Genomic DNA, 17,600 nt, shown 5'->3' on the forward strand with positions numbered 1-17,600 from the left:
CTAAATAAGGTTGATCTGCACTTATATAGACCAAATGTAATATACAAATTAAGTGTTGAAAAAAATGGTTAACCCAAAAGTTAAACTTGAAAGTATATAATTAGATCAATGAAAAACAGCAAAAGTAATAACTGTCTCCTTTTGTTTCTATGATGCCAGCCACCATCACAAACTACAAAAGAAAAACAATATAAAAAAAAGAAAAAACGTATATGCTTTAGTTAGTATGAAAACATAGGAAACTAACCATTCCTAATTTTGAGGTGACATACTACATGTAAGGCAAATAATGAACATCATCCACCGCCAACCATGTGTTTATTCTAGTCAAATGAAATAATGGGATATGACCATAATTCTTATAACGTATTCATGGCCCTAAAGTGTTGAGCGCAAGTTTTTACTTTCATGGCATTAATGGGACACAAATCATTCGGCCTGAACCTAAGACTGCCTCATTGTTACCAAAAATGCAAGTCGAAGTGCAAATAACAGAAGAAGATGTTGTCACGTCATTACCTCTTTTGTTTTGATAGTTTTATATAAAACTGCTCCTGGAAATTATCTAAATAGAGACTAATCATAAGAAGTAGCAGTTAATAAACCTAAATAAAATTAGCATGGTATAGCTATACTAATATACATCTATAAAGTAAAGCAAAGACAAAAATGCTTCATTAAGACAAAGCTTAAATAAAAAGATAAATCGATACTGCGATTGTGTAAGATAATTTGGGACGTTCATGGTGTATACACATAAATGTTTTACACGTGTCTGAATTAGTTAGCTTTCCTGCCGAATACCATAACTCTAATCATATGAAACCTTAACAAAGGACGGGAGGTCAAACGTAAACTACATATTTTGACAAATATTCCATAAATCCTTTGGTCAATCCTTCAAGACCACATGCAAGCAAACCTCAGGTACAAATGCCATTTAGAGCTACACTGAGATACCTCACTGGAGTATGGTTATATGGGATTGCTGTAATTACAGTTTTTTCTCTAATATCGTTTATAAACAAATCCATAAAGTTCGAGATGATAGTGGTAATTTGTGAACCTCTATCAATATCAACTTTAAATGGGTATTCATTATTTTGTAAACAATGAAAGTAAATATTGTTTTGAATTGTAGGATTTTTTTTCGTAAATAGCATTCAATTTGTAAATAAGAACTGTATTTGTATATAAGCACTGTATTAAGTTGATGTGTGATTTTCATGTAGGACATCGTGCCCTGCCATAAGTCTATCCATGGCAGCATGACACTGTTAAATAGTTAGAAATCTCCTATTATATAAGATGTGTTTCTGAGAAAATGAGAGCACATCTAAGTAATTTTTATAAAGTACGATTAACCCTTTGTATTTAAAAATCAGGGAAATGATGTGGCTCTCTCTGTGTATTGAAATGTGAAACATCGTTAGTAACGTGAGTGTTTCAATGGTTTACGAAGCGTTGATTCTGTATACTAAATGGAATCATAAAGTGTGTAATTAAAATTACCATTTAAAGTGACAAGTGATTAATTTCTAACTATCATAACTGTAGAATAGCAATGCATCACGTAATTTAGATTTCTTGTTAAAATGCTTAATTACGTATGAAACGGTAATAAAGTATGGGAATTAGTATCTGCAGAACTTATATCGAAGGTGAACATTTAGTTATCGAAGGTTTAATTATGTAATTATGTCAGGACCAGAGCAACATTTAGGAGCAGTTTTAAGGACTTTCGTCGCTACTAAAACTTCAATAAAAACTGTTAATGAATGAAAATTAAATTCAATGGAGAACAAAATAAAAGTGACAAGGTTGTCTGCATCAGTATAAAATGATAACGAGAAACTCACTTGATGTAAAAACGTAGTTATAGGACGGTGGCATGGGTGTTAACCTGAAGACTACTTATAGGACGGTGGCATGAGTGTTAACCTGAAGACTACTTATAGGACGGTGGCATGGGTGTTAACCTGAAGACTACTTATAGGACGGTTGCATGGGTGTTAACCTGAAGACGACCTAAGAAGGTCGAAACACTTTTCGGTACTTAATTTAATCAAAGTTTGAATACCCATACCAGCCGTTGTATGAACATAAAATGAGTAAACTTTTTCAAGTATCCTCATTTAAGTCTGGAGAATTGTAATATGTCAAAGAGTAATCAACATAAAACGACAAAATATGCCTTTATAAGCAAACAATCGGAAAGCAATATAAACTTATCGTGTCAAGTTACTTCGGGTCCTGCATGGCCAGATGAGTTAAGGCGTTTGATTCGTCATCCGAGGGTCGCTGGTTCGAATTCCGGTCGCACCAAACACACTCGTTATAATGTGACGATGAATCCCCTACTCGTTGGTAAAAGAATAGCCCAAGAGTTGGCAGTGGGTGGTGATGACTAGCTGCCTTCTACTGCTAAATTACGGATGGCTAGCGCAGATAGCCCTCGTGTAGCTTTGCGAGATCTACTACTAAATTACGGATGGCTAGCGCAGATAGCCCTCGTGTAGCTTTGCGAGATCTACTACTACATTACGGATGGCTAGCGCAGATAGCCCTCGTGTAGCTTTGCGAGAAATTCAGAAACAGAGAAACAAGATGCTTTGATTCGATGGTTTCCTTTGACTCGTTATTAGCTTTGGTATTAAATACTGTTTTAGGGTTAAGAACAGAATTTTGTTGTTGCTTGAAAATAGAATGATAAAAGATTGATAGTAGCTATTGCGTATATACGTCATTTGTGTGGAAAGTATAAAAGAGTAGCTTCATGAAATAAGACGATTTTGATAATATTCTGACTGACAAAATTTAAATTTGATTTTCATTTTTAAGATGCAAGCAGCTCAGTAATTTTTGTTGCTAACTGAAGGTTTTCGTAAACTTAAGCAGCTTAAAACTGAAAAAATGAGTTAGTAGGTTACCTATTTTTGAAAACAGGTTATATATTTTGAGACAATCTAGTGAGTATGGTTAGCTCAACAAAATACTATAAACTTCAAACAAAATACACTGAATTGTATGAAATGTATTTTGTACGTCAACCAAATGTTTTGTAATGTTTAAATTAATTTACTGATTCTGTTACGTAATTAATACAGAATAACTCTCATTTCTGATCCAGCTATTTGGGATGTTTCTAAGATAAGGATGGAGATACTGATATTGAAAGATTACCATATGCAGAGGCTTTATGAAAGATGATCTATCGCAAATCTATTACAGTAGTGAATGTGGTTTGTTTTAGATTTTGCGTAAAGCTACACGAGGGCTACCTACGCTAGCCGTCCCTAATTTTGCAGTGTAAGACTAGAGGGAGGGCAGCTAGTCATCAACCCTGGGGCTATTCTTTTACCAACTAATACTAGGATTGACCGTTACATTATAATGCCCCCACGGCTGAAAGGACGAGCATGTTTTGTGTGATGGGGATTCGAACCCGCGACCCTCAAATTACCAGTCGAGTGCCTTAACCACCTAACCATGCCAAGCCATAAATGTGGTATTGCTTTAAGTCTGCCTGGCATAAACTGATGGTTAAGGCTGTTGATTATTCGTGTCCTTTAAGTTGTGAGAGCTTTATAATATTACGATCGATCTATTTATTCGTTAGGAAAGAGTATTTCAAGAATTGGTGAAGGTTGGGTTTTATTAGCTCCCTTTTCAATATACCTTTAAAATTTGACATGGCTAGCGCAAATAACTCCCGAGCAGCTTTGCGCGAATTTCAGCAAACATAAGTCTGAAACTAAGTTAGTGTTATTTTATTAATTTTTTTTTCTGAAACTCTAATTTATGTTGAATTTGGCCATTAATGAGCAAGCCCTTTACAACAATCGATTCGTCATACATTACTTCTAAGAAACAAAGCGTAACCCGCTAGTACAGTAAATCTACTGATTTACAACGTCACAATCAGGAGTTTAGGTCCCCTCGGTGGACTCAGCAGATTTCCTCCTATGGTTTTGTTATAAGAAAAACACATAGAAACAAAGCACCACTAACATCATAGTTCATGTTGTTGTTGTTGTTTTGAATTAAGCATAAAGCTATACAATGGGCTATCTGTGCTTTGCCCACCACGGGTATCGAAACCCGGATTTTAGCGTTGTAAATCCGCAACCATACCGCTGAGCCACTAGGGGGCTCATAGTTCATATCGTGTAGAACGAAACCACATCACGGATGGAAATTGCAGTTTCGAGATACTTGTTACGAAAACTTTAGAGTTACATATAGAGGCAAAATTAGATCAACCTTTATCCAGAATGGAAGGGCATAAAATCTAAAACAAACACAGTTCTCAGGTGGGGAAGTGTTGGGTTTACAAACTCAGAATGCTAAAATACAGGTTTTGATTTCTTCTATAGACACAGTGCAGCTGATCAGTTGTATAGCTTTATGTTTGATAACAAACAAATAAATGAAAAAGACGTAAGTCGTGCCAGGTCCCAAGTTCCGTTTAATTTAACAAGCATTAATTCGGTTATCGCAAGGTTGAATTATTGAGTAGGTTATTTTGCTTTGAATTATAGTTTATTTAGATATAAAAAAGGAATACATCCGCCTAAACAACTACGTTGTTTTCTGTCCATCGCGAGAAATCGAATCTTGGAATTTTGCGTTGAAAGTCTGTAAAATTATCGATGATACACCTGTAAATCAAACCAAGCTTCAATACTAATAAAGTAACTGAAAGATGAAACATAGTCTAACCTAATCAAAATCACTAGATGTAGCTCTTTAATGCTATGTTATTAAGAATATTAAGAGAATATAAGTCTTACTGCATATTTCACGAGTGACACAATAGTTTACTAGCGGAGCAGACTCCTGCATATACACCATTTCCGAACTGTTAATTTAACAGCACCAACACCAACATGAGTCTATGCTGTGGCAAATTGTCAAGGCTGCAATCTATTTCGGTATAAGAGTAGTTACAGTGATTCAACACATACAAATTTGGAATACATTATGTGAATTACTACACAGGAAAAATCAGAAGAATTACATTTATATTGCTTTACATTCACATAAACGTGTGTATACATAATTACGGTACTTTATTATATAAAAACAGCTTCGAATCTAGAAAATGATGTGAATTTAAAAACAGAACAAAACCGCGTGCATATTCTCAGCAGCATGAATATTTTTCCTACAATTACCACATATATTACAAAGCCATTTGTTCGTGTTTACAGACACAAGAATGTTGTTGAAACTTCCCTTAGGTTATTATTTGTACCCTTTTTCAATAAAATCGTTTGATTTTTAGATTTGGACAAGTTTTAGTCAGCAATAATCGAAACAATTCTATTAATTTTGCTATCGCAAGGTTTTGTTTTGAGACCAATTGTTCAAGCAGAAGGTGAGATACTTGACACCCTTTTGTTATATTATTTTAATATTTTTTTCTATATTGCTTTTCATATTAAATAAAAGCTAAATTTTAATATTCGAAACTTGGATCCTCATGAGTTATATGTCTTCTAATTTTTCATAACATATGACAACTTAAATTGTAATGCCAAGTGCTGCTAAGATTCGCAACATATTAGGCTGTCAAAATTATTAGCAGAAACTATTAATATTTATCCCTTAGATTCGAGGCTTGTCATCTCCTGGTAGTTGGGCGCTTGACTCGAAATACATAGGTCGTGGATTCGAAAAGATCACCAAACATTCTTGTCCTTACATTCGCGGAGGCTTTATAAAGTAACAACCAATCCCATTCTTCCTTAGTAAAAGAGTAATCCGAGAGTTAGTGTTGATTGGTGTTAAGTACGAAGTTTAAGCAACTAAACTATACATACAAACAAACCATACGCTGAACGAATTTTAATTAGCCATCAATGCATTATTTCCCAGTATATGCATACGTATTAAACCCTAACTTTGAAGTTACATTCTGAAACATCCCAATATGATTTGATGAATTTCATATTTTATTAAATTGTTTTGTTAATTAATCTTCGATTGAGATGAAATAATTGTATATAACGCAATAAGATAATTATGTGAAACTTTACGCCGGCCTGGCACTCGACTCCTAATCTGAGGGCCGCGGGTTCGTATCCCCGTCACATCAAACATGCTAAATTAGGGACGGCTAGCGCAAATAGCCCTCGTAAAGTCTTGCGCGAAATTTAAAACAAAGCAAACATTTTATGTAAATTTGGTTTAGTTAATGTCAATTTCACGTTTCCTTATTTAAACTTTATCTTATTTGTTTTAAACTTGATCGGTACTTGAGGCAACACATGGACTACTCGTTTTAGGTGGGATACACTTAACCTTAATTTTAAATTTATAATTGGCAGTTACTTCTATAACACGCCAATTGCTGAACGACACTACCATCCGCAGCTCAGCATTATAACATTACATTAGCTCACGGTTAGCCCAGTTTGCTCCACAAAGACTGAGCGGTAAGTCTGAAGACTTATAACATTAAAAAAATGGATTTTGATACCCTTGGTGAGCACAGCACAGATAACTCGTTATGTGGTTATAGTGACCCAGTTATTCGAATTTATAGCGTTGCCTGTCAAGCAGTAAGTTTAATAAGAAGACAAACTTCATCGCCACTCATATGTTACCAAACATGAACTTGTAAAGCATATTACCCTTAGTAATTACCTAACGCATTAATCTCTTTATAGTTGGGATGATTTCGAAGTATCTCAGCTTAAAGACATTTATGGTGATTTCGTGTTGTTCGTCTCATAATTTCTCTATAGAGACCCTTCAAGAGTTAAAATGCAATCAAGTGACCCTTCATGAAGAGGCTTAAAAACTGACAACACAGCTAATTCGAAAGGAAGTAAATTTAAACATTAATAAAAATAGACTGAAATATTAAAATAAGTAGTATATGTACATCATGTAAACTTTCTATATCTTTACATAAATAATGAGAACAATCTTACAGGGCCTGATCATGAGACGCTTGGGAAAGAAAACCGTTAAATACGAGAATTAAAATCCAATTTATACGAAACACTAAGGGTGGTGTATAATTAGGTGTCAAGAAGTAGCTCATAATTAAACATTAGAAGACAAAGAATATGATCTTGGGCAAGTTAAGACCATATTCCTTGATGTTGTGCATGTTATTATATGTGTGACGTTGCTTAGAAAAATATAAGCCGATGTGAAAATTTTTACAGAAAAGTAGATTTTAAAATCTAAGTTACGGTTTTTTCAAACGCAACCGAACGTACTGATAATATTTTGAATGTAAATCATTAGGTTCACTCTTTGAACAGCAAGACGTTGCAGTAAAGTTGAGAGAAAGTCTTCAAGTCGTTTAAATCACACCTGCGATGTTACAGAACCTAAAAATACCAGATAGACTCCGACATAGTACAATAACGTACTCCGATGAAAATTGGATGAAAAACGAACTACTATGCGAACTAGATAGGTACCTCATACATCATGAAGTTAGTCCGAAACATCTCTCTCCAGTCAATTTATATTTTAAACATAAAAGGAAGAAAGAGATACAAATAAATAAATAAACAAAAAATATAAAAATTAGTTTAAAAAAAAGAAAGGAAAAAAGTGCCACCAACAAACTTGACATTCTGCTGATAGAGCAAAATAATAACTATATATGTACCACAATACATGTACATTGTCCTGAAAAGGACCAGAATAATATTCAGTTCAATAATTACAAATTTCAATACTGCAAGACCATAAGTACGGGGAGGTGTAAGAGGTAAAAGAGAACCTGACCCTCCAGGGTATGAACATATCTTACCCAAACACCGAGAGAGAGAGAACCTAAAACATGAACGTATTCCGGTGCAGACAGAAACATAAAAAGAGAATTTAATCGAACTGTCAATCTGCCGAAATTATAGCTTACATACAAAAAGTAAGTGGAGAGCTGATTGTTTTGCTTGGAAAAAAAAGACAGGTCTACATTGAAAGTACTTATACAAAGATACTGTTAACAACCAGGTTTGGCACTGATCATGCCTATAAATCGCGCAACTCATCTCTTTGCACGTTTTCGCCTGAAGCACAACGTAAAACCTACGACGTGTGTGATGGTTGGTGTCTATTGGTGTGACTCAGTTTCTCAAAGAACTACTTGCAGTCCAAGAATCTTGTCGAAATTTAGTGCTGGTCATATGAGTAACTCGGTCAGTTTCAACTGAAGAGACGCTAGATAAGCAAGCAATAATACGCCCGCGGTAAAGTTACTGGAAACAAAAGAACAGAGCACACTACCCAGAAAAGAATCTGATAATATGAGGATTGAGACGGGAGACAGTTGTAAGAATTTCCCACAAAAAAGAATAAGAAAGAGCTTTGAAAAGGTTCTTTCTCTTGGCTTTCAGGATCACATGGGTGATGTAGTGAGAAAGAGGAAACTGAAGTTAGTTCGTCTTAAAGTTGATGAGCTATTGGTTTTTTCCTGAGTCGGAAATTACTTCCATGACCAGAAATCTTTGCTTTCTGAAAAACAGAATATCCAGTGATAGTGTGAAAGTAAATAAACTAAGATCTTACTCGGTTGGTAGACCATTCCCTATGGATACTTATCACAACTTCCTGTTTTTCAGCATTAAGAGTAAAAAATAAGAGAAAAACTAGAGGACTGTTTTGCAATAAGAAATAAAGTAAGAATAAATAACAGAGCAATCTCATTGTTTTTATTAATCTACATACGTAGCTAAAAATTATATTATTTAGTCGATTTATTAATTATTATCCTGAATCATAAAGAACAAAAGTGGCAAAACAATTATGACTAGCATATATCAAGGCGTATAACTGAACATTTACCACAAACTGCTACACACTACTACCAACGAAACTAAAATCAATATTATTGTTTTATTTCCTATTGCCTTTATATATATATATATAATAAATTGATTTCTAAGACAATAATTTAATGTTATTTTTCTCGAAAATTCGTACAAATCTGCAGAGGAATACATGTGATAGCAGTTCCTATTTGTATACTGATAGGCTAGAGGGAATGTGGTTAATCAATATCACTTGCTCTAACTCTTAGGATATTCTAATCGAATAAAGGGATTTGATCGTCACTTTTATAACGAGCCCAAAAGCCCCGAAGTGAGGAGTGCAACTTTGTTTTAACGGAAGCGGGCCATAGACTATTAGATCCACAGTCAAGTCCATTACTTAGATATGGGAATGCAATGCTACTTGCGACTGGCGTACGTTACATGTATGTGTTCTATTTTTAGTTAAAAATAACAAACCTTGATTACGAATAGTATGATTAAAGCTAATTTCAGGGATAACTAAAAGTTTTAACAGTCAAAATTATGAGTGGTAAAAAATGTTGTGAACCGGATTAAGCGATCTAGAAATTTTGTTGTCAACTAGCTTGTTTTGGACAGTGCAAGTGGATCGTGACAAATATGTTCTATATAATTAAGTTTTATTTAGGTATGTAGTTGTTTTTAGAAAAACTCAAAAATTAACACATATATATATATCGTTTAATATTACAAAGGTACTCCTACATGTAACTTGATTACAATGAAAATAGTAAGAAATTCATGTAATATTTAAAAATACCCTTTCTAAGCTTGATGTCATTTTCTCTTTATTTTCGAAGCCACGATTTTACAAATAAATTTAAGTCACAAATTTGTGAGAAAGTAGAACTTATATTAAAAAAAGTTCACAATTTTAGACTCTAAAGAGTAATTTTTATAGTAGGCGCAATTTTTTACTAAAATTGTAGTTAATCTTAAACATGTTTATTAAACTGAATTTACAAGTCGAAACAATTCGAACAACTGTGAACAGAAACGCAGTTGGGTGATATGTGCCAACTATAAATTTTTGCTTCCTGGAGTCTGAACAGAAATGTTCACAGTTTCCGTGTTTTTTTATTTTTTTACTACAAATAATTTGGTCGAATGAGTCGGCACTGTTGGTAAACAGCAACTTTTAAGTTTAGCCGAAAAGACCTAAACTTCACCAATCTGAAAAAAAGGAAAATCGGTTGGTCAAAATCATTCTGTAATGATTACGTCTGCAAGTTCATTTGTTTCATTTTTATGGATCAAATAAACCAGAAGACAAGAATCTTGTAATATTAGTAAAATATTACAGTAGGAGTTGTGAATATTAATACTGAATGCGACGACTTCATTAAAAACTTTCCTAAATAAGTAGGAGACCAAAGATAAGGTAAAAATATTCGTTTTAATAGGATAATCATAATGACTTTACGCATGAGCAAAAGAGTCGTGTAATGCCATGACATTAGAAAGTCGCATGCTTTCTCATTCTTTATCATAGACATCAATGGTGAAACCGATGTAACCTTTGCTTTAGACAGAGACGACCAAGAAACTCAGAACAAAGAAAAACTTTTGAATGGCTTACGAAATGCTTTAATGAATCTAAACAATCATTTCATTGTTTTGATGTAGCACGCATTAAAATCCCCCACATAATATGCTGGAGTACCCACTGTGGTATTTTATAATGAATTTCTAGAAGAAAGATGTATATCTATATAGTGAAAGATGATACAAAACCAAGAACAGACACAAAAGTTGTTTTTAAAACGGTTACTCGAGTGGTATAATTAATTCTCTACTGTAGAAAAACAAAACAAAACAGAAAAATGTTTGCTGGAAAATGTTTTATATTTCAATATGTTATAAACAAATATTGTTTAATAAACGTTCTTCCAAACTATAAAATATGACCAGAAGAAACGGGTTTCTACATTTATCAGAAAACTCGTGAAGCAACAGGCTTCATGCACAAAAAATTAAGAGTAGCAAAAAAAAGAGAAAAACTAAAAGCAGTAACGTGATACTTTTGAAGTGGAGCTTCTCGTTTGGAGAAAGAAAACAACAAGGAAAACGAGTTAATACGAATAGAGCTAGAAACGTGTAAATCGTTTCACTTCACGTGTGTGATGTTGTTTAATCAATAGTTATAATGAATGCAAACACAAAACAATTTTTGCGATAATTTACAAGTTAGTAAAATATAAATGAAAAACTCACTTAGAAGAACATTCAAACAGATTTCTTTCCATCATCTCAACCACTGGTTTTGTCATCTCCAAATAACATCATTAACCACATAAGTCAATGAAAAAAGCATTGAAAACGGCATCGTCAGAGGACGTGACACCCCTGAAGGCATTGAAGGACCTCCATCATTTTGGACAGCAGCCGTGTTCTCACCTGGGAAGGATTGATAAGAACACCTGTTTATTTAAACATTGTCTGGCGGATGCAAAATTAATTAAGTTTAACACATATTTACTCATTCTGAGGTGAAACAATCATTTTTTAACAGTTGTTTGGGCATAGTTTACGAATATATATCGATGTAAGCAGTTACGTATCGCACTAGTGAACGCTGTGAAACATTGTGACCCAAACCTGAAATTATGACCAAGACAGATTTTTATTTAGCTCACTAAGCAAGTGGTTAAAGCTATTTAGCTAGTTTTAGTTACTCATTCTAATGAAACTTTCAAGTCCTTGATGTTTTTAATTGATAGCTACAGTTTCAAAGATGTATTATTTGCCTTAATTTGCTTGAACGTCAGTTCAGGGTCAGTTGTAATTCTGTGAAAATAACGTGAGAAAAGCTAGCAACGTACATATTTTTACAGTTCACATTATATGTTTCCATCTCCCCCTCATATTCAAGGTCACATTTTGTAGTTGAGCGTCACGACCCTTATATACATAACGTTAAACAGTTGCCTAATTGTTTTGTGGTTTTTATACAGTTAATATATTTGTAAACAAATCTGCTATAAATGTTGGTCAAGGCAAAATACTGAATCACAGTCAATGTCACTATACTCATAATACTTTGGGTTACAGTGCACACAGTCACATTATAAAATACCTTGTTGATCTCCATAACTCTTGCAGACAAGTTGGCGTTTATAATATATGTCTTCATGAGTTAACGTACATTGCGTACTTAATTTTGCACACTTAGCAAAATGTAATCCTTAATGTGTTTTAAAGACGCATTTTTGATATAAGATAAAGCGGAACTACATCTCTATATTTTTACAAGTATATCTTTCTGCTCGAAAAAACAATAATTTTGATTTGTATATCAAGTTTGGCCTTCAAGAAGAGTACCACGTTATATAATATATTTTCATGATGTTAAAAACACGTAGGTCCAAGAATGTTAGAGATGAAATGAAAACCCTATAACCCAAGCGCTTTCGAAAAGTGGATCTTTCTTCTTCGGAGACAAACTGTTTGCCTCTGAAAAAGAAAGGTCCACATTATATAATGTATCAATATACTATTTATGAGAAATGCTCAATTGAGTGATAGGGAATCTCTAATTTAAGGTCACATTATATTCCGTATATCAAGTACGTATAGAAAATTACAGTTTTGTTAACATTAACGATCATTATTCTATATTTTCAGTAAATCATCAACTGTATTTATTAGTGTAGTTACACAGACACTGGAATAACCATGCTCCAAAGGAAGTAAACATGTACAAAACTGACATTTTTCAAGTGTCTTCTGTCAGAACAAGAAACACAAACTATATATAGTTTTTCTTCGGGTTAAGAAATAACAAGAGTTATCATATTATGCGTGAACCAAGACGAAGTTCTGTTGTAAGAAAACTAAAACAAGGTTTATGGAGACTAATTAACATCTATCCTACTACTAACAATATTGATATATTGTCCTTTATTGCAATCTATATATGTTTTTGTTGCCAGGTTATTGCTTAAAACTGCATCGTTATATATTTCTTTGATATCTACAAGTAAAATTACTACTTCATGAGTGTGTTTATTCATTTTTGAAGGACAGTTACCTTCAATCTTGAAGGAAGAAAATGGCAACATTTGTTTCTAATTTCCCATAATCTGCACTTTAAAGTCACATGGGAGTTACCTTCTTAATCTAAATATCACGGGGGTTAGATAAGAAACACCTGACACTTGACTACTTTACATTAAGTGTGTTATAAACGAGGAAAATTTAGTATGCTTATCTTGTCTTTATTTTTCTCTTGTGTGATTCGTCCATTTACTTCAGTACTATTCTAATCTGTTGTATGGTCTTCGTCTCTGATATATTAGGCTTTCGAAGAATGATCCGCGTTTATAATGCATCTAACTTCTAGCTTTTATCGGCCTTTGTTGTTGTTTCTCCGATGGATATAAAATACCATTTAATTAATTATTCTGCTTAAGTGATTATTTAGGCTACTATGACGGTAATTTCGAATTATCCTTTTCTCCATGCGTTACGATAACTTTCAATTCCAAAACAAGAACATTTTAAGATACATTATATTTACTTTAATGTTTGAAACTTTATAGAATAAATTGTTTTTATTGAATGTGACCTCTGTTATCAAAGAGACATTTACCCAGTTATGTAACAAGCTGAGGCTTTTATTACTAGCAAATATAATGAAAAATCGAGACGCCTTATGGCGGCCACATGCAGAGACGTCAAAAAGCAAAAATCATGTTTGTTTGTTTTCTGTTTCTCGACCAAGTTTCAAATACACGTGCTGTGTGTTATCCAGTAATCTATATCTTCTCGGAAAGGAACTCTCTAATTACACCTGCTGCCTGTTTGTTTTACAATTTTGCACACAGCTTCATAATGCCGTTGCTAATTTTAACTCTTTGAACTTATAGACTATGGAGATAGTGCAGCTATTCAACAGCACTCGCTGACAACAAGAATCTTTGATAATTATTGTCTGTTTAAATAGTGAGATTTGTCATGTTATTCTTATAACGCACCCAAAGATCCAAAGCGCAGGACGTGTTTTTTGGTTCATAAAACCATGAATTCTATGACTAGCAGTTTGGGTACGCTATCTAGTGAACCATATCTGGACCAAATTGTCTTTCTTCGCAAGTTTCAAATTACATTTGTTTTAGGACTATTCTTGAGTAGTAAATGCTGTAAAGTTTATTAACCAGATTTTAGTTAAACAGAAGTGAATTAGTTTTACCTAGAATTAAAAAAACAAACTGGAATAATCTGTGATTTTCTGAAAGACAGAAATAACATATGCCAAATAAGCAAAAATGAAAACAGCAACAAAAAAGATTTGGTTTAGCTTAATCATATCACAAAGTTTAACGACCTAAACAAGGAAGTAAAAAACCGAAAAAATTAGCATTAAACTGAGTGTTATCAGCAGCTTAAGAGAGCACCACTAAAAATATATTACATTAATATGCAGTTTAAAAATCTGTTAGTTCTTTACATGAACAAAATTCTGCAATATGGCTTTCAGTATTTTAATGTTTACAAAAGAAATGAAATACTTAATGTACAAATACAATTTATAAAATCAATCAAAATTATATAGAGTTAATTAACCTTAATATGCACAAATTATTACAAAAATCTGTTCTCTGTTCGAAAATAACTAGACTAGGAAATTTTATGATATTCCTTACACACCTCTTGCAGAAGAAATAATAATAAAATTATTCTCCGACACCTAGTAGCACAACGGTATGTCTGCAGACTTACATTGCTAGATCCCGGGTTTTGATACCAAATGTGGGCAGAGCACAGATAGCCCATTATGTAGCTTTATGCTTAATTCCAAACAAACAAAATAAAATTATTCTTGCTTTTAGACAAAATATATAATATTTCAATATTAAACAAAAACAAGCTTTTGATGAAAATATAGAATAAATATATGATAAAAATTAAATGTGTCTGTGTGTTTTCTTATAGCAAAGCCACATTGGGCTATCTGCTGAGTCCACTGAGAGAAACTGAATACCTGATTTTAGCATTGTAAATCTGAAGACTTACCGCTGTACCAGCGTGGTACAAAATTAAATGCTAGGCATAGAAAACTGATAAATGTCTTAAGCAATATCCTCGTGTTTCTTTATTCTGGATGCTACGAAACATTCAAAACAAATGTGAAGAGCATTTATAAAGGCAAAAATTTGTGTTTTCAAACTACAGATAGTGTGTGAGAAGCATTCAAAGTTATATATATCTTCCCGTTTGTTCTATTAGTAATGACATATAGCACTTTAATAAGAGACAATAATAGATAATGTTTCGAACTGACTTAATGTTAAAGTGTTTCCCATATGTATTAATGTTCTGTAGTTTTGAGGTAGCTATCACAAATAGATTTTAGGTTTGCTTGTTATTATCCACAAATCTACACAAAGGGTTACATGCGCTCTCCCCACAACTGGTATCGAAACTTACAATATAATCGCGTCATTTATTTCTACATAAGCTCAAATTTTAATAATTTCCTTCATGAAAAACAACTATGAGAAAAGGTACTTTTATATCCACGAAAACAATGAGATAAAGAAAAAAAATCACAGTATTATTATGAGTACTTAATAAACTAACATTTTTATCACTGGCATTCAAGAATATTGTGCAAACTATTGTTATTTCATTCATGTCTGACACTTTGTTTACATAATATTTTAAAAAGTGTTTACTTTTTTACATGTATCCCAGTTTTCACATTTCAGCGCCAAACTTCAAAGCTTATAAAGCTAACTTTCGAAGTTCAGTCCTAACGACACACAACTCTATTATCTCATTAAGTAGACATGCGCTAAAACAAATAATACGTACTTTTACTGGTAACTATTGATTTTGAATTTTTTAATCAACTTTTGACATTTTCAAACATATTTGTTTTAATTTAATTTTTCATTTAATATAGTTTCTCCAAAACCTGCTAAACTATACGGATTTAACAAATTTTATCTTCTGCCACCGTAAAAAATCACTTTTTACATTATAATAATTAATAATTTTGAGCTTTAATTCATTGTGTGCAACATTAGTGGCTTTTAACATGTTGCTCGACCCGGCATGGTCAGGTGGTTAAGGCACTCGACTCGTAATCTGAGGGTTGCAGGTTCGAATCCCCGTCACACCAAACTGCCCGCCCTTTCATCTGTGGGGGCGTTGTAATGTTACAGTTAATCCTACTTTTCGTTGGTAATAGAATAGCTCAAGAGTTGACGGTGGGTGGTGTTGACTAGCTGCCTTCCATCTAGTTTTACACTGCTAAATTAGGGACGGCTAGCACAGATAGCCCTCGCATAGCTTTGCGCGAAATTCAAAAACAAATCCTTTAACAGTGCGTGCTCTTTATGCGTCAAAACATGTACATACTCACCAAAGTTACGATTTAGTTAAGAAAGTTCGCAAATCATTGAATTAGTCCAAGTAAGTGTATCATACATATTAGGACTGCTAGGCTTTAATGATTCACTAACTATCGGCAAGTGTAAGTTTGAACTTCTTATACTGCATATAAGAATGTGTTTCATGTAAACTTTTGTGTCTTGTTGTCTGACTCAGCTGACGAACTCTGATATTGATTTAAAGGCCTCCCGGGAAGAGGCTTCCAGGAAACAATTGATAGGAGTGCTTTCTATATTTTTACAGATCTTTAGTTCGGAATCCGGAATAGATAAATCAAGGAGGATGTGAAGAAAAAACATCTCCCGCTATCTAAGTGATTTTTATCAAAATATTAAAAATATTTTTGTTTGCAGTTTCGAAAAACACATTTTTTTTCTAGTGACGATAATAAAATAGCATAACTCATCACACAGTTTGTAGAACACCAAATAATTTACAGTATAAAATAGCCATTTTTATGCCAACTATCAGTGTTGGTATATGTAGATATCATGGAATTAAACTTATGCGTATCCAAATAAGACATAGAATAATTACCTGAAGTCGTGCGTTACATTAATCCTCATGAGTAAACTATTCTGTGAGCATATGTTCTAGAGTTATTAGATATTATTAAATACAGTTTTAATGAGTTGGAGATGGCCACTTCATCGCCTAGCGGACAAGATGCTTGCTGTGTGACTGTAAAACTTTATAAAGTGATTAATATACATTGTTGACTGGAGGCATCTTTACGCAAAAGTTGAGCCTTCTAGCTTATCCAAGTGTTCTTCCCTCTAAGAATACTTTAAAATGTATCGTTCTTTCCTTGAAAATAAAGTTTAAACATGTCCTTCTATTGTTTTTCATGAAAACATTTCTTTACTGGTTTCAAAACATTATGAGAAAGAAGTCGTCTGACTCAATCTCCTGTGTTTTTGAATAAAGACATTTTTAACAAGTTGTTTCATTTATATTATTGATTTATTTAATACCGAAATAGATTTTCGCAAACATGACGTCCATGCTTCTTACAAGTTATTTACAAACTCATTCCTATCATAATCTATGCACTAAAATGATTTTCTTTTCATAGTAACCTGTGAATTCTCAATATCATATAACTGTGAAGAAGGTAATCTCGAGGGCTTTTCGCCATCTGGTCAATAAGAGCTTGTTTCTTCGCTTCTTAACTCCGGGTAATTTGGTTGGCTTGCAGTAAAACCCCAAAAAAAAACCTTATGTCGTGTCATTTGTTTGAATGGATGTCGCATATGTCACTGGTATCGAAATACTGCAGTTTCTAAAACAAATAAAGAATTCTTGCTATGACTTTTGATACTAATAAAAATACTGAAATGCTCAATTTTTAATTTCTTTCGATAACAAGTCTTTCTTTTC

At 33.2% G+C, this 17,600-nt stretch overlaps 1 protein-coding gene across 2 annotated transcripts in view; it reads right to left on the reverse strand.

The window, feature by feature from the left end:
• LOC143249719 (neurotrimin-like) overlaps positions 1-17,600 on the reverse strand; it is a 171,685-nt gene that overhangs the window by 16,202 nt on the left and 137,883 nt on the right. Inside the window, exons 5-6 of one of the 2 annotated variants that reach the window (XM_076500035.1) lie at positions 11,037-11,219; positions 9,490-9,995 (exon numbers count right to left, since the gene is read on the reverse strand). In XM_076500035.1, the coding sequence (XP_076356150.1) occupies positions 11,089-11,219 (131 nt within the window). In that variant the 3' untranslated portion in view covers positions 9,490-9,995; positions 11,037-11,088. Of the gene's footprint in view, positions 1-9,489; positions 9,996-11,036; positions 11,220-17,600 lie in introns of those variants that run through there. The other variant, XM_076500034.1, reaches the window with a different exon arrangement.

Source organism: Tachypleus tridentatus, chromosome 4, assembly GCF_004210375.1.
Source record: "Tachypleus tridentatus isolate NWPU-2018 chromosome 4, ASM421037v1, whole genome shotgun sequence".
In the NCBI taxonomy this organism is placed as follows: Eukaryota; Metazoa; Arthropoda; class Merostomata; order Xiphosura; family Limulidae; genus Tachypleus; species Tachypleus tridentatus.